This window comes from Cebidichthys violaceus, unplaced genomic scaffold (assembly GCF_023349555.1).
Source record: "Cebidichthys violaceus isolate CVI_PGR_0920_01 unplaced genomic scaffold, fCebVio1.0.p SCAF_36, whole genome shotgun sequence".
NCBI lineage: Eukaryota > Metazoa > Chordata > Actinopteri > Perciformes > Stichaeidae > Cebidichthys > Cebidichthys violaceus.
Genome location: NW_027176550.1, coordinates 382,926 through 406,086, shown reverse-complemented (window position 1 = coordinate 406,086; position 23,161 = coordinate 382,926). Strand labels below are relative to the sequence as shown.

The window sequence follows — 23,161 nt, the reverse complement described above, 5'->3', positions numbered from 1 at the left end:
TAATAACTTTTTTTGACACACTACTTTGACTTTTTTCATGACTTTTTTCGACATACAAAAAGTAACACTAATACCATAGTATAGCATGTCGAAAAAAGTCATGAAAAAAGTCATAGTATAGCATGTCGAAAAAAGTCATGAAAAAAGTCATAGTATACATGTCGAAAAAAGTAATTAAAAAAGCCACAGTATAGCATGTAAAAAAAAGTCATAGTATATTATGTCGAAAAAAGTCATAGTATAGCATGTCATAATATACTATGACTTTTTTAATTACTTTTTTCGACATGCTATACTATGACTTTTTTCGACATGCTATACTATGACTTTTTTCAACATGCTATACTATGACTTTTTTCATGACTTTTTTCGACATGCTATACTATGACTTTTTATGACATACTATACTATGACTTTTTTCATGACTTTTTTCGACATGCTATTCTATGACTTTTTTCGACATGCTATACTATGACTTTTTTCGACATGCTATACTATGACTTTTTTCAGGACTTTTTTCGACATGCTATTCTATGACTTTTTTCATGACTTTTTTTGACATACTATACTATGACTTTTTATGACATGCTATACTATGACTTTTTTCATGACTTTTTTCGACATGCTATTCTATGACTTTTTTCATGACTTTTTACGACATACTATACTATGACTTTTTATGACATGCTATACTGTCATAAAAAAAGTCATGAAAAAAGTCATAGTATAGTATGTCAAAAAAATTAATGAAAAAAGTCATAATTTAGTATGTCAAAAAAAGTAATTAAAAAAGTCATAGTATAGTATGTTGAAAAAAGTCATAGTATAGCATGTCGAAAAGTCATAGTATAGCATGTCGAAAAGTCATAGTATAGCATGTCGAAAAAAGTCATAGTATAGTATGTTGAAAAAAGTCATAATATAGCTTGTCGAAAAAAGTCATAGTATAGTATGTCAAAAAAAGTCATAGTATAGCATGTCGAAAAAAGTCATAGTATAGAATGTTGAAAAAGTCATAGTATAGTATGTCGTAAAAAGTCATAAAAAAGTCATAGTATAGTATGTTATGTGATAAAAGCCAGTTTGCAATGAAAGTCATTCACACTTTCAAACAAATTCATTCTCTGATGGAACCAGCTTCAGGACGTATCACGTTTGTCTTGTTGTACAAGAACAACCAGGGATCCAACTGCTGATCTTCTTCTGCTGTTCAGGTTCAGACTAATATACACTGCTAACAATATAACATATTATTAATGTGCTTCTGAATGTAAAACACATAATTAGGACGTTTAAATGGATTTCCCTAATGCTGCCTAATAAATAAATAAATCATCTTAAAATAACCTCTCAAATGACAAATAAGTAAGAAAAATTTAGTTTTCGTCTGTAATTCAGATTGAAACATCAACATTTGTTATTGTTGTTAAATGAAAGTAGAAGTAACTAATAAATAATAAAATGTAGTAGAGTTGAAAGTTTTGTGAAGTTTAATTGTATAAAAAAACAATAAAAACATTTCTAGAACACACGAGTGGATTACAGATACATAAATACACTGTAAAAAATAAAACAAGTTGTGGATTTAGACATTGGACAGTGGATTTCTCAGGAGCTGTCAGTAATATCAAAGTAAAGCTTAAACAAGTTAGACACAAATGACAAAAATCATTTCAGAAAAAAACTACAGAAGTTACATCTCCAGACTGAATAAATGGCCGAATATTATTATTCCAGATCCACACATTCATTTTCATTCAGTCTTTAATTCAATCATTCTAGAGGGCAGAAACAAACATTGTTGTAATAACAGAACAATGCACACAAGTCGTCTTCTTCTCTCTTTGAAAAGTTAGTCGTGATTTCCACTCCTGCAGTTATTCATAAATAGATGAATGTAATCTAGAAAACATAAAAAATGGTCATCATCATCTCTCAGAGTTCAAGGAGACGTATTTAAAGAGACAGTAGTGATGTTAAGAAGTGTGTTTGTAAGTACTTCTACACAGTCAGAGTATTACTACAGTAGATATTTTAGTGAATGGAGTCTGGTGGGTAAATATGGCGTTCACTTAAACTGATATTGATTCTTTCAGGAGTGTAAAATACATCCACAGCAGTACATCTACTGTAGTAATACACTGACTGTGTAGAAGTACCTCATAGAGACACACTTCTACACATCACTACTGTCCCTTTAAGTGAGTTGTTCTTAAAGGGGCGTGACTGTTTTCATCTATGTGGTTAACCACGGAAGTGAAAATCCGGCTCACAATTTCCCCCAGTGGGTTATGAAGTAACTTCTTGAGAAACACGAGAGAGAGAACATGAGTTTGTGTTTTCCATAAAGACTCAAGTTTCTTCTTTCATCAGCTTCTTTCTCAGACGTTCAAACAAACACCGTCATGAATTAAAGGCAGAAGAAGAAAAGCTCACTGTGGTCCGTCAATCTGAGTCCCATCATGGATGTTGACGTAGTTCCCTTCATCATCATCATCACTGTTATCATCACTGTTATCGTCACTGTCATCATCTTCATCATCATCTTCTTCAGTGTCGCTTTGAGCCGACAGATCTAGAGTTGATCCTGAAAAGAAACATCACAATGATTCAGTATTTCTACTGTGTGGTAAAATACTTTTACTTGAGTATTTTTACACTGTGGTATTACTACTTTTACTTGTACCAGAGTATTTCTACACTGTGGTATTACTACTTTTATTTGTACCAGAGTATTTTTCCCCTGTGGTATTAGTGTTATTACTGAAGTTAAGGACCTGAGTACTACCTCCACCACTGTAAAGTATTATGTACTTTGTAAAAACTTCAGCTGCTCAGTTTGTGACCAACAGTCTAAAACATAAAGACAAACAGGTGATCACATGACACTAACGGGTGATCACATGACACTCAGGGGTGATCACATGACACTCAGGGGTGATCACATGACACTCAGGGGTGATCACATGACTCTAACGCTTCCTGTGTGAAACACCACCGAGGAAGAAAAATCAAACTCACTTTGAAAGTGCAGCGGCTCCACATTCAGATAGTCTTTGTCCTCTGAGGAGACCAGAAGAAGAAATATGTCAATTCATATGAACAAATGAAAATAATAGAAGAAGAAATAACAAATAAGACAAACTCACCTTTCTTCTCTGGGACGTTTTCATAATCATGTCGAACATCTGGAGATGAAAACAAAACAGCTGATTGGTTTATATTGATTCAGTAATCTACTTATGCTCAATGATGCATTAGAGATAATATACAGTAAACTAGAGACAATAAAGATAATATATATAAAATCAGAGATGATATAAAGTATATTAGAGATTATCAAGATAATATCCAGGACATTAGAGATAATATCTAGAACATTAGAGATAATATCTAGGACATTAGAGATAATATCCAGAACATTAGAGATAATATCCAGGACATTAGAGATACTATCCAGGACATTAGAGATAATATCTAGAACATTATAGATAATATCCAGAACATTAGAGATAATATCTAGGACATTAGAGATAGTATCTAGAACATTATAGATAATATCTAGAACATTAGAGATAATATCTAGGACATTAGAGATAGTATCTAGAACATTAGAGATAATATCTAGGACATTAGAGATAATATCTAGGACATTAGAGATAATATCCAGAACATTAGAGATAATATCCAGGACATTAGAGATACTATCCAGAACATTAGAGATAATATCTAGAACATTATAGATAATATTCCAAACAGTAGAGTTAATATCCAGAACATTAGAGATCATATCCAAAACATTAGAGGTAATATCCAGAACATTAGAGGTAATATCCAGAACATTAGAGATAATACACAGAACATTAGAGATCATATCCAGAACATTAGAGATCATATCCAGAACATTAGAGATCATATCCAAAACATTAGAGATAATATCCAGAACATTAGAGGTAATATCCAGAACATTAGAGATAATACACAGAACATTAGAGATAATATACAGAACATTAGAGATCATATACAGATTATAGAGATAATATACAGTACAATAATCCATTGGTTAAAGAGGTAATTAAAGTAAAAGGCTTTTAACTGAATCCCAAAAGCAGCTCTAAATGAACCTCTAAAGTCTGAATTTGTGTTTGTGTTTTCCTGACTGTACCTGAACTGGGCGTCGAGGCTCGGCTCTGATTGGTCTGAGGGGTCACTCCTTCGGGTATCACGATTCTGCAGAAACCACAGAAGAAGAGACGATCAGCTGTGAATTACTTACATAAGTAGAAAAGCCCCAGAGGCTCATGGGAAAGAGGAAACCTACATGTAGCCGGGGTCTTCTGCATCACTCTCTGTGTTTATGTAGTCAGAACCTGAAGAAGACAACAGGTGGGACATGGTTTTTGTTATCCAAGTCACAGGCCGGTTCCAGGACCTGGCAAACAAGTCCAAAGTCGAGGCCACCAAGTCCCGAATCAAGACAAGCAAGTCTTGGAAAACAGGTCTCAAGTTGAGGCCACCAAGTCCAAAGTCGAAGCCAACAAGTTTTTGCAATCAAGTCTCAAAGAATAGTCACCAAGTCGCAAATCAAGAGCAACAAGTTACAGGTCTTGGCAATCAAGTCCAAAGTCGAGGCCAACAAATATTAAGTTTGTTACAGACAATTCTATCATTTTTGCTTTTTTCTTGTGACAGTTTGATGTCTACAAATGATTGAAATAAAATAAACATGAGAAGATAAATATAGAAGAGCTCACGGCTCATAGAAATGAATGCTGAGGTCAATTTTAAGAGTTTTTCCTCAACATTTACTGATATTCCTCCGAGCCGTTAAAAAGCAACAGGACTCCTCATTATGATGTTTGCAGTCTAGTACAATGCATATAAAAATGATTGAATGCTGAATGTGAATCTTCTGCTGCAGTTGAAGACAACGGGATCTTACCGTCTGCTGGATTCTCATAACTTGGATTACTTTCTGGAAGAGAGAAAAAAAGTCAGATTGTTATTGTTAGATTTTTAGATTAAAGTACAACAAAGTGTAAAAATATGAACAAACTAATATCTGAGATAAACTGCAGTGAAAGCACATCTACCTGTTAATATAAATATAAATTCTATACAAATATTACTTAATATTACTGAAATGAAAGACAACAACATGTTAGAATCAGACTTCTTTAATGAGAAGTGAGAAGAACCGGACCGGTCTCTGTCGGGGTGATGGGTCTGTGTCTCCGCTGAGCTCCAGGATCAGCTGACGGTAAACTGAGAATAAAAACACATCAGATGTTTCACACTTTTATACATTTTCTGTCCAAATCAAAGCTCAAGAAGCTACTGAGATCTGGCCACTGGTGTAATGTGTATAAATACTTTGAATCAAGTACAAATATGAGGTACCTTACTTGAGTATTTAGATTTGATGCTAATTTCTCCACTACATTTCAAAGACAAATAGTGTACTTTGTTACTGCACTACATTTAGTTTCAAGCTTTTGTTGGTTTCATTTTACATAGAAAATGAACTCAGATCAGATGTATTGTTATAGATTAGAGGCCATGTTGATTAACAAGTGTTTTTAGTAATGTGACTGATATTCAGTGTGAAGCTACATGAAGGGTTAAATTGTCCCAAAATAAAAACTTTTTGCTGGTTATACTTTGGTACTATTACTCAAATATAATTTTAAATGCGGGCCTTTTAGTTGGGCTGTTATTTTAAATTGAAGTATTGTTACTTTTACTTAAACGATATATTTACTTTCTACACTACCGAATCTGTATGACAGTATTAAAATACGGCAGCGTATTGCTGTCAGCAGGAAAAGAAAAACGGGTCAGATTCAAGTTATAACAAGATGTTTTTCATGTTATTACGACATACAAACGTATATAATAACAAACTATTCTTGTATACTATTTATCTTGATATAAAGTGATCCTTATTAGTGAACACATACTTATCACTGTAACTTATGATATAACATGAAAACATCTTGTTGTAACAAGAAAAACATCTTTTTAAAACGCAAAAATATGTTGTTATACCTGATCCATTTTTATTTTTCTGGTGTGGCAGCAATACGTTTCAATATAAATTGGGAACAATACAGTAGAGAAACAAAAATGTCTCAGTACAATAAAAGTAATTGTAAAGCTTTAAATGTTTCCAGAAAGAACAGACGGCTCCAACACTGAACAAAGACGTTAAGAACCAGCAGAAGTCGATGCATTGAGGCTGTGTGGGCTCACCAGGTGAGTTTTGTTAGAATAAAGTAACTCACTAAGGGGACAGCAGGTTGGAGGAAAGGTGGATGGAGTTCAAGCCAGGGTTCGGCTGGGCTGCAAATCAACAAGAGAGAAAGTCACCTTCATCATCATCAAAAACAAGACGAGTGTAAATGACGACATCATCAGCGTAGAGTCGAAGTCAGCTTAATGATATACAAAGACACTGACATGGTCGTTTATACCAAACTATTGGACATTATCAATGTTAACAACAATGTTCTTACAGGGGAGTGAGGTCACTTATTAGAGACTAGTTTGCCTATATTCACTTATGTCACTGCTGAACTTTTATATTGAGGAATAAGAACACATTTTTATTGAGACATGCAAAGTGATCATTGAGGCAGAATTGCGTTTCTACCAAATAAAGAGAACACTGGATTTACAGGATAAAAACAGTAAAAAACTGTAAATTCCGCATGAAAGCAGCTGTGGATGTTCAGAGAACCTGCAGCCTCTCTCACTGCTAGATGCTGTTTACCTTTTCTCCCATACAGCTAATCTAGAATACGTTAAGTGAAGAAATGTGATATTTTCTGTACCATAATTCTCTTTTTTGTATAACTGTTAATATGTTTGAATGCTGACTTGTGCACTGACAATAAAATATGTCTATTCTATTAAATACATAGTTATATGTTTTAATTATGAGACTGTTTTTCTTATTGTTCCTGCATCATTTATCACTAAAAATGTACTTACACGGATGGATGACTCTGAATTGAGTGGATCTGATTGACAGAAAGAACAAAACATTCAGTGATCATCTCATATGAAACTGTAAAACTATTATCATCACCTATGTTCTGGAGAGGTTGAAAGAAAAAGACTTACGGCATGTAGTCCTCTGAAGCATTCGCTTGTCTGATGGACACTGATGGGAGGAAACAGAGAGACATAAGCTATTTATTGAGTTAACATGAACATGGATGTGGTTTATAATCACAGCGTGTGACATTCAGGTCATTGTGAACCACGTATTGGTGCAGTGTGAAGCCAGACGTTGTCCCACCCAGAGGGCCTTTGTTTCTGCATTTCAGACAGACGACAGCCAGGAGGACAACAGAGACAAAGATGGCGGCCGCCATAACCCAGATGAGCCAGGAGACGGCCATGTTTGATCTGAGGGAGGACAGAAGAGGACAACATGAGACGTTTAACTCTCTCCTCCTATTAGATGGATTCAGATGAAACTCATCATACAAACTGCTTTTCTAAGTAGTAATTGTGTTTCTATAGAGTCCACGTCGCAGCTGCCGCCAACAAAACCTCATTCACATTTCTGTCGTTTTAAAGATCTGAGACGTAATCGGATCTCCAGCAGATTAAACATCTCAGCGGTCTCCAAATGTCAGCTTTGAAACTAAGAAATACAACTTGTATTTTTAAAAACGCCACTCCACTTTGATGGTGGAGTGGCGTTTTTAAACAACTATTAGATACAAAACCATTCATGGTCGCCAGAGGATGAAACCTACTGACTTTGGTGAGCTGATCTTTCCTTTAACGCCAACAGCAGGTTATCCCACAGTAAGATTTCTTAACTTTGACATTTATGGTTTTGAACGGATTAAGATGATAATTTGTTCAGATATTCATGATCCTCAGAGGATGATTCCCTCTGACTTTAGTGATGCTGAGGTTTCCTCCAGCTCCACCAGCAGGTTATCTAGTAAAATAACTCAACATCCACCAGATGGTTTGGCACAGCATTAGTTTTCAAATGTTTAATTTTCTTAAGATTTATTAAATTTGACATTTGTGTTGACAGTAGATTATTTCACTCTTTCTGTGTCTTTCTTTAATTTCATATATATGTACCTAATGTAAACGATGATTATTATAAAGTTTAAGTTTATTTCATTGACAGCAGAAGATCCTGTTCGTCTCTTTCTGAGTGAAAAAGATCAACAAAGTTATTGTTCATCCTGAAAGATGAAGCACATTTCATCATTTCAGTTTCAGACTTACTTCACAGAAATGTAACCTTTACCAAACTTCTGCATGTGTCTCAGAACATGTGCACTTCATGACTCTGTGATATAACGATTGAAGGTTTTTGTCAGAAGGAGAATCTGACGATCGTCTGTGAGTCACACAGGAAGTAGAGCCATGAGACACGAGGCGCCGCTGACACTAAACATCACCTTCTTTCCTCTGAACGCTCCACTACCAACCTCACCGACTGGAAAACAGCTTTTATTACGGTGAACATGGAACCTCCACAGGGCTGGAGGAGGTATTCAGGCCCTTTACTGCAGTAAAAGTACTACTGTTAAAATACTCCGTTGCAGTAAAAATGTTCCTTCAGTAAAAGTGTGTCAGTTTAATCAAGAAACAGAATAAGTTAGAAACACTTCATATGTTCTGTGAGTAAAACTCTAAAGTAACTAAAGTAACTAAAGCTGTGAGATACATGTAGTGAAGTAGAAGTACATGAAACGAAAAGACTCAAGTACAAGTAGCTCAAAGTTGTACTTGATGAAATGTATTTAGTTACTTTCCACCCACTGCAGGCATTAAAATATGTCATCGTGTGCAGACTGAACGGCAGCCATCTTGTGTCTGGTGGTGCCGTCTTTCATAAAAAAGGTCAAAGTAGAAGAAGTGTGACAAAGTTCAAAGTAGAGAAGCAAGGTAGTGAAACGTGTTCCTATCTGTCAGTTAAACTTCTGATCTGATAAAATACTTGTTTTAATGTTTAAAGTATCATCTGTCTCTGCTGCATTACAGTTTAAAATGATCCTTCAAAGTAAAGAAACACAAGAAGATTATCTACTTTAGTTTTTACTAAAGTAAATAATCTTCTTGTGTGTATTTAAAAAAACACACTCTGTACAAGAAATATTCTATTTATCTGACATTTAAGTTAACATATGTGGTGCAGTACTATACTATTAATGTACTACTAGTACACAAAAGTTAAATGCTCTATTTTAACATTCTACAACAACACAACACAACGTTACGAATACTTTTACTTCTGGTACTTTTAGTACATTTTCCACTATACTGGTGTACTTTTATTGGAGTAACATTCTGAATGCAGGACTATTTCCTTGTAATGGAATATTTTGACAGCGTGGTATTTCTACTTTTACTGAGGAAAAGAGTACTTTGTAATACTAACTGCAGCTGTCAGATGGAAGTAGAAAGTATGAAAAAGGAAACACTCGTTCAGACCTGATTATCTGTGTGATGTCAAAGTACAGGAAGTCACTTCTTATCAATAATTATTGATTCGGATGATACGGGGAAAGACAGCCGACGTCTTCGTCTGATGAAGAAACATCAGAGATGAAAAGTTATTCATGGATATTATTAAACCCTGAGAAGATGAAATGAAACGGGTCGAATTAAAGACGGTTTAAGTTAAAGTCACCAAAAGTGTTGCTTCTTTAGGGACAAAACTTCAGTGCAGCGGTTGATTAAATCTGATGAATTTGATTCAGGAGACAAAAGAGAAGTCAAAGCTTCATGTGTTTAAAGCTGCATTCTCTCTAGTGTCCAACAGGGGGCGACTCCTCTGGTTGTATAGAAGTCTAGTCTAAAATAACTCTACTTCTCTCTTGATTTATTCCCTCAGTAAACATTGCAAACATGAGTTTATGGTCTCAATCTCTAGTTTACAGTCTTCTTCAATACAGCATGATGTTCATTTAGTACATTATGCTCCATTTAGAGTCAAACAGACCATAAAGCAGGGGATGCTTTAGGGGCGGGGCTACACGCTGATTGACAGGTCTCTACCACGGAGTTGTCTGTGGTTTCACTTCACGAAAGTGAACTGGAACATTTCCTTATTCAGTGTTCTGTTGTTCTTAGATCCGCCCTTAAGTGATGTAACGTGTTCATCACTTTAATGTTGCAGCTGGTAAAAGTGGAGCTTGTTTTAAAGACTCTGCATCTTTATTATTATCAATAAAGTTTCATCTTAACTGATAATAACAGCTCTTAATTAATTTGTTCATTGCATTTTGCATCATTATTGTCATTATGAGTCTAAAGCTCATAGATGTAGTAGTATAAAGTAGTATAAAATGGAAATAATTGAGTACAAATACCTCAAAAATGCAAAGGTAAATGTGTCACTTGCATTAAAAACTTCAAAGTTGAGAACTTAAACTTGTATCAGAGTATTTGTACTTGTACTGAAGTAAAACACCAGTGCCGTGGAACTTGAGCTCCGTGGAACTTGAGCTCCGTCTCACGTGAAACACGAAGAGATGCTCAGCTTCTCCTCCTCCAGGTGCATGCTGGGAAACAAAGCAAGGTTCCTCCGCCACGCAGAGGTCACAGGTGAACAATAAAGGGGACGGAGGACTCACCTAGACCTGAGGACGGACGGCGGTCGTACGAGGAGGACGGAGGACGGGTCCACATGAGGCGACTCTACTGCAACCGAACATCCGCCATGTCTGGAGACGTCTTCGCTCGGGTTCTGATCTGGAGTCTGATCTTCGGCGACCTACTTCAGCCGGTTCCTCCCTCTTTCTCCTCCTCCTGCAGCCAATCACCTCCCTTCACCTCCCGCCACCAACCCCGAGGTGCTCGTCTTCTGCAGGGTTTCTGAGGAGAAAGGAGACGATGGATGAGTCACGTTTGTCCAACGAGACGTCGTCCTCTGAAAGTTCAGAAGACACAGAGAAGCGTTTAAAAAAGAAAACCTGGTCTAAAGAACGAGCGGGAGACAAAACTTGTGACTCATCGACATCAAAGTTCTCAAAGTGTGTGTGGGCTGATCAGACTGCAGATCTCACACCAACACCTCCAACCAATCAGCAGACTGAGCCGTGAAGCCAAGAAGCTGCAGCGCTGCTGCAAAGAAACCGTCTCGACATCCTCCCTCCTACCAACAGGAAACCACACCGAGGAGAGGAAGCCTCTCTCCTCTCCTCTCTCTCCTCTTCACTCCTCTCTCTCCTCTCTCTCCTCTCTCTCCTCTTCACTCCTCTCTCTCCTCTTCTCTCCTCTTCACTCCTCTCTCTCCTCTTCTCTCCTCTTCACTCCTCTCTCTCCTCTTCACTCCTCTCTCTCCTCTTCTCTCCTCTTCACTCCTCTCTCTCCTCTTCACTCCTCTCTCTCCTCTTCTCTCCTCTCACTCCTCTCTCTCCTCTTCTCTCCTCTTCACTCCTCTCTCTCCTCTCCTACAGCAGAGGAGAGAAACCCCCCATGAGTGAGGAGGGGGAGGCTTCTTTCTGTTTGGTCGTGCAGGTTGAATGGTTCTTGTGATGATCTAATCATTGGGGGGGGGGGGGGGGGGGGGGGGGGGGAGTTCTCAATAAACAGCAGACCCCCACATGTCTCTTGGTCTCTTGACTTCAGGACTTCTTGTCGAGTCACAGCTCTGTGATGAGAACTTTGTTACCTTTTAAAAACGAGGCCTATTTGCAGGCCTCAGCTCGAATAAAGATAAGAAATACCTAATTAATTGTATAAAAAAAAATAAAAAAATAAAAAAATAATATTTTTTTTAATATATTTTTGAGATGAGAAAAATCATGGAACTATCAGAATACATGTTACTGGTTCACATAAGATAAGGATGGAACACAGCAGAACTTGGAAAACTCAAAAGCTTGATCTTGAAAAACAGCACTTTTAGGGTATTGTTTTTTTGGAAAGTATGGGTATCCAAGACTTTTAATATGCTGGGCTCTTAGAACAACTGATATAGGCTCTATATACACAGCTATACATAGATACAGTGAAACATTTATGAATATAGAGCATTTCAAATTAGAAAACTGATCAAATACTCCAATATTTGAATAAAAAAGTATTTTTTAAATTCAAAAACACTCTATATCACTTCTATGTATCACTCATGATGTTCATTGAATCAATAGACCGAAGATTGGACCTTTTTTGAGTGTTTTAAGCTCTTTCTATGCCCTTTTTAGTTATTTAGTTTAAGGTCAAATCCTGCTTCAGACTCTCTGTTCAGGGCTGTATCTCAGCCCCCCCTTCTCCGATTTTCACTATTGAGACATCCTTTGAACCGTAGGAGCCAATAGAATTGCCTGGAATTGAAAGCTAGATGATTGACAGCACTATTAGCCAATAAAGCTCAAAAAGGTCCAGCTCTGAAATCTGATTTGCTGAGCTTCCAACCCTCCCAAGAATCCGAGGAGTGTCGGAGAGACACGAATCGAACGGATTCACACGGAGCACCAGCAGCTGGACAAACATGAAGTGGAAGTACGGAGATATTCCATTTTTTCGCTGAGATTCGACCAAAAGTAAGTACAATATTCGATGAAAGCTGTGTGACTTTTTGTGTTCGAAGCTGAATATCTCTGCGATGGTTTACCGGGGAGAGAAATGGAAACTATGTCCGTAATCTCCGTCAGGCGCTCGTGCTTTTTCATGCTGCATGTTCGTAGGTAGCACGTTGCTAACGGAGTGTAGCAGCCGTTTTCTCCGGTCTGTCCCAGTCATATCGAGTATGATTTATGATATTTTGTTATTTGTTTGCTTGGCTGATGGGAGATGTGTTTGTCTCGTGTAGAAGTGACCTAGTTCATGTTGTTCCCAGGACGCTGAGGTTTCTGCAGAACTATAACATCACTATATTCGTTCTTCGTGGGTTCTCTGCCAGTTACTTTTAACACAAAACTCTCTAAGTTTTGATGTACTCTGCGTCCAAATGGGGGACCTACGGGTGTATCTGGTTCACTTCTGCTCCTTTCAGTGAAGATTTTTACATTTGAATGGATTCAGAGGCCGTTGTTGTAACGTGGATTTGAAAAGAGGTAGAAAGAGAAAACAGATCTTTTACTTTCAGGTTCTTTAAACGATTATTAATATCTCATCAATAACTATCATGGATGTAAAGATCCAGAGGAGGAAAGTCCACCTGAGCAGAGGATCAAGTCTCTGTTCACTAATCCAGCCGGCCACGTGCATGATAGTGCACGTGAGAGTGCCTTTTTTAGTGCATGTGAGCATGCCTTTTTAGTGCACGTGAGCGTGCCTTTTTTAGTGCATGTGAGCGTGCCTTTTTAGTGCACGTGAGCGTGCCTTTTTTAGTGCATGTGAGCGTGCCTTTTTAGTGCACGTGAGCGTACCTTTCTTAGTGCATGTGAGCGTACCTTTTTTAGTGCATGTGAGCGTGCCTTTTTAGTGCACGTGAGCGTGCCTTTTTTAGTGCACGTGAGTGTGCCTTTCTTAATGCATGTGAGTGTGCCTTTCTTAGTGCACGTGAGCAGGGTTTTCTTAGTTCATGTTAGTGCATGTGGAGACCCGGATCAATACCGATGTGCATGTGATCATGTTAGATCCTCAGACTGTATTTAAGAAGAGGACGAAGTCGTCATGACGTCCCTCGTTGGTTTGTCTTCGGTTTTGAAGCCTCTAGTTTGGCGATTTGGCCGTCGCCATCTTGTTTTTTAGCAGCCAGTGAACAGGAAGTGACCATATCTGGACTGAGGAGGAGTGACGTAGAGACGGCGTATACGTCTCTGGTAGAGACCTGTCAATCACCGTGTAGCCCCGCCCCTAAATCATCCCCTGGTTTATGGTCTGTTTGACTCTAAATGGAGCATAATGTACTAAATGAACATCATGCTGTATTGAAGAAGACTGTAAACTAGAGATTGAGACCATAAACTCATGTTTACAATGTTTACTGAGGGAATAAATCAAGAGAGAAGTAGAGTCATTTTAGACTAGACTTCTATACAACCAGAGGAGTCGCCCCCTGGTGGACACTAGAGAGAATGCAGCTTTAACACATGAAGCATTGACTTCACTTTTGTCTCCTGAATCAAATTCAGTCAACCTCTGGTTCTGAAAAGTAGCTTCATATTTGTTTTGTTTACATTGAATTTCCCTCTTACGTTATGTTTGTTATTCACCAACACATTAAAGCAAATTGTTCTTCAGTGAAAACCTTCTTGTCAATAAACACCTAATAATAATAACAATAATAATAATAATAATAACAATATTTTGAGGTCTGATCTCTACTTATTTTCTCCAATAATAATGATAATTTACCTCCTTATTAATTAAACATTTCCATCAAGTGTAAACACACACGTTACAAGTTAATTCTCCTTTAATAGTTCACAAAACAGCTGCTAAAATAATTTGAGGTTAAACAAACAACATTTGAGTATTAACATTCATCAAAAAGTGTTTTTGTCTTTAAATAACTGTGTGTGTGTGTGTGTGTGTGTGTGTGTGTGTGTGTGTATACACACACACACACACACACACACACACTATTTATATATATATATATATATATATATATATATATATATATATATATATATATATATATATATATATAAATAATGTGTGTGTGTGTGTGTATATATATATATATATATATATATATATATAATGTGTGTGTATATATATATATATATATATATATATATATATATATATATATATATATACACACACATATGAGTTCTACCTGCTGAGTCGGTCCACTTGGAGAAGCTCTGAACCAGAAACCTTTAAAATAAAACCGTTTCTTTGAAGAAAAAAAAATGTAAAGTTTACTGAAGATCAATAAAAAGAATCAAAAGATTCTCTGATCTTTATGTTTAGAACATTAGTGTTTTAATTCAAACATAAAACACATGATATATATATATATAATAATAATAATAAAGCGTCTGCTGTGTATAAAATGACTCTTGTTGGTTACAGAGGATTTGACTGATCCAGACCAGCCAGTAGAAGAGAAAGAAACGGATCGTTTGACTCCACAGATCAACTTCTGTTTGAGTCTCTCACCGTAACCGTTTACAACAAATCCTCAAAAAGAAGAAAAGAAAAAGTTCCCTCATGTTGTTAAAATTATTTTAAAAAAAAGTATAATTTCAAGAATTCAAAAATAAACATGTTTCTGCATAGCAGAGAGTCCTAAAAAACAGGAAACATCCAGAACTCAGATCAGAACGCTGGACACCGGGACTCTGGTGGAGCGGCCGCTCTTTGGGACCACGATGGGCTCGTCGTCTGTAAACAACAACAATAATAAGGTTAACAACAACGTCAACAACAACAACAAGGTTAACCACAATAACAATAACAAGGTTAACAACAACACTAACACGCTTAACAACAACAACACGCTTAACAACGTCAACAACAACAAGGTTAACAACAACAGCACTTAACAACGTCAACAACAACAAGGTTAACAACAACAACAAGGTAAACAACAACAAGGTTATTTATATACACTCATCATCATATATTGTACTTTTTACTGTACTACACCTCAGAGGTACATATTGTACTTTTTACTGTACTACACCTCAGAGGTACATATTGTACTTTTTGCTGTACTACACCTCAGAGGTACATATTGTACTTTTTACTGTACTACACCTCAGAGGTACATATTGTACTTTTTGCTGTACTACACCTCAGAGGTAGATATTGTACTTTTTGCTGTACTACACCTCAGAGGTACATATTGTACTTTTTGCTGTACTACACCTCAGAGGTAGATATTGTACTTTTTACTGTACTACACCTCAGAGGTACATATTGTACTTTTTGCTGTACTACACCTCAGAGGTAGATATTGTACTTTTTGCTGTACTACACCTCAGAGGTACATATTGTACTTTTTGCTGTACTACACCTCAGAGGTACATGTAAAGTAAACTTTATTTGTGGAAAATGTAGAATAAAATGTTTATGATGAAATTTAAATTTTAAGCTTCATTTTGGCTGCTTTTTCTGATGGAAGTGTTCGTCACACATGATGCGTTCAAGGACCGTCGTAAACATGAAACCTTATGATTCCTTATCCTGCTGTGATAAACGGTGTAGTTTAAAGGAAACATGATCCGATACGAAGCGATCGTCCGGTCTCACCTGTGGGGGCGTAGCTCTCGGCCCGGTCGCGGTCTCCCTTGATGAAGAGGGCGGTGGCGAGGAAGAAGCCTCCTCCGATCACGGCCACGAAGGAGCAGAGCAGCAGAGAGAGCTGCAGGGAGCGGAACTGCCACAAGAAGGAGTCCGTCCTCCTCAGAGAGTCCGACACCTGAGACACAGGAGAACCACTCAGACCTGGAGTACACACGTGAGGTACTTGTACTTCACTTTTCATAATACAGCTTTAGTTACTCTACTAATTCATATCTTTAAACACAAAACACATGAAGAGGTTATAGTAACCTGATGTTCATTCATTTATTAGTAATAATGTTCATCAATTAGCCGAAATATACAAATATATGAATCAATATATACACATAATAAAAATAATATATTTATTAAAGTTATTTATTCTTAGAGTAATTACTCTACTTTGTATCTTTGCGATAATTTAATTTATTTCTCTTTAATCTTGAACAGATAACTCTTTTCTGTAAGTTCTTGTTTTACAATCGTTAATATTAATTATGATTATTTATTGTATTTAAACGTCTGGATGTTTCTGTGGCTGATTTAAACAAGATGGTGAAGAGGTTCATCCTTCTTCTTTAAACAAGTAAACAGTCTTATAATTAATATCTTTCTAAAAAATAAATAAAAGTAATTATTTATTTATTTATTTATTATTGGGGGATATTTGCTGCATTTCTCGATAATAATAAAGCCATTAAATACCCCAAAGACCATGTGTGTGTGTGTGTGTGTACAGGTGTGTGTGTGTGTGTGTGTGTGTAGGTGTGTGTGCGTACAGGTGTGTGTGTGCGTGAGTACAATTGTAGGTGTGTGTGTGTACGTGTGTGTGTTTGTGTATACGTGTAAGTGTACACAGGTGTGTGTATACGTGTAGGTGTGTGTGTGTGTGTGTGTGTGTGTGTGTGTGTACATACCACTCCTATCAGGTAGGGACTCCCTGCGTCTCCCAGTAGATGTGAGATGACGATCTGAAACGCTTCAGCTGTGGAGCGACGAGTCGGAGGAACGACGTACTGAGAACAGAGTTTACTTCATTCATTCATCCGCTACACAAAAACACATATTCAATCTTTAAATGTGTACAAATATGAGACTCCAAGACTAGTGCAGAAGTTAAAATATAGAGATAAATATAATATATTAAATAAAATGTGTTTTCCAAATATTTAACTTTTCATGAGATGAGCTTCAGAAGAAAGTGCATTTTAATTTAACTATAAATAATAATAATAATAATAATGACTTTATTTTTATAAAACTGCTTTCATAAATAAAACTACAGAAAACTCAACAAAGCAAAACTAACTGATAAAACAATCAATACAATAAAAGCAAACTAAGAAATATAAAATTAACTTAAATAAAAGTAAAAACTTAAAAACATAAGTTAAGTTAAAACCCTAAAATAAAGCAGTAAAGAAGTCAACGTGAATTCTATCTCACTGCTTCATGAGCACTGTTCCTTTAAGAGTTCCTCGTACGTCTACAGAGAGAACAAGGTTTCCTCACCAGCAGTATATCGGCCACGATGGCCCAGTTCATGGAGAGGAAGGTCTCTCCGAGGAAGATGAAGACCTGAGAGGACGGACGAGAAGCATCACCACCATTTCATTTCACATGTTCATTAACTGACGTGTCCTCCGGCTGAGGCTCCTGAGGGACTCACGTATGTGGCGACGGTGCTGGCCTGAGCGAAGACGATGGCGAGGTAGAGGAACGGCGCCGAGAGGAGCAGCCCGGCGGCGCAGACCAGCGGGTCGGCTCGGTCCGTCCTCGTCCTCAGACGCCGACTCACCAGCACGCCGCTGGCCACGCCCAGCACACCTGTCACGCAGGTGATCACCCCGAAGATCAGACTGCGGGAGGAGAAACGCAGCGTCAGGACCACGGACGGGAGAAGAGGACGTAGAGACGCCGTATACGTCTCTGGTAGAGGCCTGTCAATCACTGTGTAGCCCCGCCCCTAAAGCATCCCCTGCTTTATGGTCTGTTTGACTCTAAATGGAGCATAATGTACTAAATGAACATCATGCTGTATTGAAGAAGACTGTAAACTAGAGATTGAGACCATAAACTCATGTTTACAATGTTTACTGAGGGAATACATCAAGAGAGAAGTAGAGTCATTTTAGACTAGACTTCTATACAACCAGAGGAGTCGCCCCCTGGTGGACACTAGAGAGAATGCAGCTTTAACACAAGAGGCTTTGGCTTCACTCTTCAGAAGCGGAGGTTGTCTCCTGGTCTGGGTACGGCGGTGCCCTAACCCACAGCAGGAGGTCCACCTGTAGGTTTTACCTGTCCGAGGAGGCGCAGTTGACCTCCAGACAGGGAGGTCTCTCCCCGGTGAACACGGCCGCTCTGTAGAGGAACGTCGGAGCCCAGAGAGCCAGAGAGCCGGTGACGAACGCCACCGCTGTGAAGCCGAAGGTGGACAACACGAAGCTGTAGCTGCAGAGGAGACGCAGGAATCAGGCACAGGTGTTATTCTGCACTGAAGACGTGTTCTAGTTCTCTCTACTTCTACTCATGATGGTTCTGTTTCCACAGAGGAGCAGGACTTTTATTTTGAAGGAATAAACCCCATCATGTGGTGTTGTTGGCGGAGAGACGTTGGACCTACTTCTTGCTGAGAGCCTGCAGGTCCGTCAGCCAGCTGGTCTGCTGCATGTGATGCTCCGGTCGCTCTTCAATGGCTCCTCTTTTAGGCTCTTTGACCACGAAGAGCAGCAGCACCACAGCGACCAGACCCAGACCAGGAGTCACCTGAGGAGAGGAGACCACCGTCATCCTCCAGCACTCAGTAGAACATGTGGTTCTAGTCTCTGATCTCTGATCATGTTACATTAAAAACAACAGGAGGAGAGCTAGTAACGTTAGCAGCACCGCTAACGGCTAACCAACGGAGGTTCACTTCAGTTACATTATTTCCTTATTATTTTAATTGATTCATCCTCCTCCTCCCTCTCTCCTCTCCTCCCTCTCTCCTCCTCTCTCCTCCTCTTACCCGTAGAGCCCAGTGCCAGTCCTGCGCCGCACTACTGACTTGTGACCCGACGATGTATCCGAGACCGCTGACGAGAAGAAAAGAAGTAAAATTAAATATTTATATATATATAAATAAATTATATATATATATAAATAAAATAAATATATATAAATAAAACAAATAAAAGTAAACCCACCTGCCGACAGGGATGGCGAAGTAGAAGATGGAGAGCATGTTGGTCCTCTTCCCCTTCACATACAGGTCAGCGATGATGGTCGGAGCGATGGTGGAGTAACTGGCCTCCCCGACTCCCACCAGACCTCGAGTCAACAGCAGAGCCCAGAAGTGCTGCGGGACCACAAGAGACCAGGAATCATTCAACGGTCCAGGGTTTATGTCGATGTGGTCCAGGGTTTATGTCAATGTGGTCCAGTGTTTACGTCAATGTGGTCCAGGGTTTATGTCAATGTGGTCCCGTGTTTATGTCAATGTGGTCTAGGGTTTATGTCAATGTGGTCCAGGGTTTATGTCAATGTGGTCTAGGGTTTATGTCACTGTGGTCTAGGGTTTATGTCAATGTGGTCTAGGGTTTATGTCACTGGTCCAGGGTTTACGTCAATGTGGTTCAGGGTTTATGTCAATGTGGTCCAGGGTTTATGTCAATGTGGTTCAGGGTTTATGTCACTGGTCTAGGGTTTATGTCAATGTGGTCCAGTGTTTATGTCAATGTGGTCCAGGGTTTATGTCAATGTGGTCTAGGGTTTATGTCAATGTGGTCTAGGGTTTATGTCAATGTGGTCTAGGGTTTATGTCAATGTGGTCTAGGGTTTATGTCACTGGTCCAGGGTTTATGTCACTGGTCCAGGGTTTATGTCACTGGTCCAGGGTTTATGTCAATGTGGTCCAGGGTTTATGTCAATGTGGTCTAGGGTTTATGTCACTGGTCTAGGGTTTATGTCACTGGTCCAGGAGGAGCCTCACCTCTTTGGGGGTGTAGGAGCTGGCCAGCGTCACCACAGACCAGAACGTGATCCCGAAACTCATGATGACCTTCCTGTTGTACCTGTCGCCAAGGTAACCGAAGACCGGAGCCAAAAACATGTAACTGCAGATAAAAACTGAAGAAAAGAAACGTTTAAATAAAGTCACACTCTGAGCACAGAGAGCGAGGAAATACAAGTGATACTGTGTGAAGAACACTGCTGTTAAAAAGAACCTGATCTGTTTAAAGGGTTTACAAAAACAAATGTTGTTGCACTTTTGTTCATATAGCAGTACTTTCAAAATAAAAGTGCGCAGTACACTACTTTTTAATGAATTATTGAACGTTGCGCATAACAATGAGATTAATCACGATTACAAATTGTAATCGTTGCTTTAACTACATTTTACTGAAGGAACATTTTACTGCTACACTGTAGTAGTGGTACTTTCTGCATGTCGTTTCTCTGACTTGATGGATGACTAATGGATGATGTCATGGATGATGTTATTGATGATGTCATGGATGGTTCCTCTTACCCGTCTGGAGGAGGCCGGACTTCTCGTCATTGATCCCAAAATAGTGCTCGATGTCGGGGAGAACACCTGGTGGAGACGACACGCTGGATTTACTTCTTTTAATAAACGCTGAACATCAAAGAGTCTCGACTGAAACAACAACTTTAATGATTCACTTCTTTTCATATTTCAGGTGAAGATGTTTCAGTAAAGTTACAGCTCCACTAGTAACATTAAAGGATCTAACCCTCTTTAATTATCATTTATAAAGTACTGAAAGTTATATTTTACTTCATTAAAGTCTCCACAAGCTTCTCTTTTAGAGTTCAGCGTAGAGATTAAACCTGTGATATCTAATGACGCTCCGGTAAACGGACGCTCTGCGTTCTCTCCCCTGATTGGCCGACGGCCCCCAGGTGTGCTGGTCTACCTGCCACGGTGAAGCGGTCCATGTAGTTCAGCAGGTTGATGTAACAGAGGATGAAGACGGTGACCAGAGATCGAACCCTCGACACGCCGCTGGGAGACTCCTCCCCCTGAGCCGCCGCGCCCCCCGACTCCTCCGTCTCACTGTCGTCTGAGAAGAACGGAGCAGAGTCCACCGTGATCTCACCCAGAGACATGGCCGCTGAGGAGCAGAGGAGGAGCAACAGAGGAGGAGGAGGAGGAGAGAGAGAGGAGGAGGATCAATAGAGGAGGAGGAGGAGAGAGAGAGAGAGGAGGAGGATCAATAGAGGAGGAGGAGAGAGAGAGAGGAGGAAGATCAATAGAGGAGGAGGAGAAAGAGAGGAGGAGGAGCAATAGAGGAGGATCAATAGAGGAGGAGGATCAATACAGGAGGAGGAGAGAGGGAGGAGGAGGATCAATAGAGGAGGAGGAGCAATAGAGGAGGATCAATAGAGGAGGAAGAGGATCAACAGAGGAGGAGGATCAATAGAGATGATTAGTATGTATATATATATATATATATATATATATATATATATATATATATTATATATATATATATATATATATATATATATATATATATATATATATATATATATATATATATATAAAAAAGTTTCCAGTCTTTATGCTAAGCTAACCAGCTTGAGAGTACTTGAGTAAATGTACTATTTGAAATGAAACTTCCCCGTCAGCAGAAGGAAAACCATGAGATCTTGGCTGAAGTGAAACCAGCCAAGTGATCGCATGACTTAGTGAAACCAGTGGTTTCACTAAGTCATGTGATCACCTCAACAATCATTTCGCTGATGTGGAGAAATATATTAGTGACTTTAAATCAACCTCAAAAGAAAATTAATTCTTTAAACTTCGTCTGACGTTAAAACTAAAGATGTCACAAGTTCACCAGCCACAATTATTAATAATAATTATTATTATTATTAATAATTATTAATATTATTATTGCTCATTCCTCTTGAGGGAAATAGAATAAATTAAGTACAAAAATAAAACAGAAGTTAACATAAACATGTAAAATAGATATTATTATATTACTTACATACTTTCTTATTGTATAGAAATGTTGCGTTTTGTTTTGTTATATATATATATATATATATATATATATATATATATATATATATATATATATAAATATATAGAGAGAGAGACATTAGATGATTACATCATATGTTGATCTGGAGCGCAGAGGTGAGACAGAAGGGAGGAGGTCTGCTGGACTTTGTCTCCAAACACGACTCACTGATCAGAGAGATACCAGGAAGTGATCAGATCCTCACTGATCGATACTGACACATTCAAGGTGTTCACAGACTCACGCGGTGTGTGCGCACGAGGACATAATAAGATGACACTCCTAAAAACAGACCAACGGCTCTCTGAGGTCACGGACGCTCAACCAGACTCCATTCACGATTCTGACTGTTTTACGAATGTTTGCCTCACATCAAACGTAACGTTTGTTTATAACCGTTTCGCTGTGATGCGGGACATTTTTAGGGGCCTTCTGGTGAATTCGGCGGTTAAGTTAAGATCATTTTGCACAAGTGTTTTCAGGATTCTGCTAGTTTTACGTACTTAGCTTTACAACAACACGCACGTTCCTTTATACCGATAATGAAAGCGACGCTTTGAACGGAGTCCGGCGTACGAAGAAGTACAAGAGAAGCGCGCGCAGCTCGTCTATTCTGCGGTTAATAGTGCAGCTAAGCTAGCTGGTGTTAGTGTGTTTTTGTTGTTGTTTACCTGGTTGGATGACGCTTCTTTCTTCCTGCCGCCGCTCCAAAATATCGTCTTCGTCACACCGGAACCGTGAACGTTATTTAGAACTCATGACGGTACAATAAAAATAATTCTCCGTAAACACAGTTTTAAAAAATAAAACTAAATGTTTACATCAGAGATGACAATTCTGCACCGCCGCCATGTTGGATCTGACTGCACTTCCGCTCCGCAGCTCACATGACCTCGTTATGGGAACGTCACGTGACGATGATTGGTTCATCTGATTGGTGGGCGACT

General features: G+C 38.6%; 2 protein-coding genes across 4 annotated transcripts; both read right to left on the bottom strand.

Annotated features, from left to right (window-relative positions):
* Nucleotides 1-1,467: 1,467 nt before the first annotated feature.
* On the bottom strand, nucleotides 1,468-11,178 carry lat (linker for activation of T cells). 3 transcript variants are annotated; one of them, XM_068725702.1, is made up of 14 exons: nucleotides 10,620-11,178; nucleotides 9,475-9,568; nucleotides 7,304-7,413; nucleotides 7,126-7,165; nucleotides 6,994-7,022; nucleotides 6,285-6,342; nucleotides 5,204-5,265; nucleotides 4,943-4,975; nucleotides 4,322-4,370; nucleotides 4,166-4,230; nucleotides 3,150-3,188; nucleotides 3,022-3,063; nucleotides 2,437-2,587; nucleotides 1,468-1,902 (listed from the first exon to the last, which is right to left on the bottom strand). In XM_068725702.1, the coding sequence occupies exons 3-14, from the start codon at nucleotides 7,404-7,406 to the stop codon at nucleotides 1,878-1,880; spliced, it is 696 nt and encodes a 231-aa protein (XP_068581803.1). In that variant the 5' UTR covers nucleotides 7,407-7,413; nucleotides 9,475-9,568; nucleotides 10,620-11,178; the 3' UTR covers nucleotides 1,468-1,877. The 3 variants fall into 3 exon arrangements, with proteins under 3 accessions (XP_068581803.1, XP_068581802.1, XP_068581801.1); XM_068725701.1 differs by lacking the exon at nucleotides 9,475-9,568 and having other exon boundaries at nucleotides 10,620-10,860; nucleotides 10,959-11,131; XM_068725700.1 differs by lacking the exon at nucleotides 9,475-9,568 and having other exon boundaries at nucleotides 10,620-11,131.
* Nucleotides 11,179-14,848: 3,670 nt separating this feature from the next.
* On the bottom strand, nucleotides 14,849-23,082 carry spns1 (SPNS lysolipid transporter 1, lysophospholipid). The gene is made up of 13 exons (XM_068725816.1): nucleotides 22,886-23,082; nucleotides 21,099-21,296; nucleotides 20,690-20,755; nucleotides 20,150-20,286; nucleotides 19,365-19,516; nucleotides 19,187-19,253; nucleotides 18,803-18,945; nucleotides 18,478-18,630; nucleotides 17,846-18,035; nucleotides 17,689-17,754; nucleotides 17,094-17,192; nucleotides 16,144-16,312; nucleotides 14,849-15,273 (listed from the first exon to the last, which is right to left on the bottom strand). Exons 2-13 carry the CDS (start codon nucleotides 21,289-21,291, stop codon nucleotides 15,203-15,205), a joined length of 1,506 nt encoding a protein of 501 aa, XP_068581917.1. The 5' UTR covers nucleotides 21,292-21,296; nucleotides 22,886-23,082; the 3' UTR covers nucleotides 14,849-15,202.
* Between the last annotated feature and the right edge of the window lie 79 nt (nucleotides 23,083-23,161).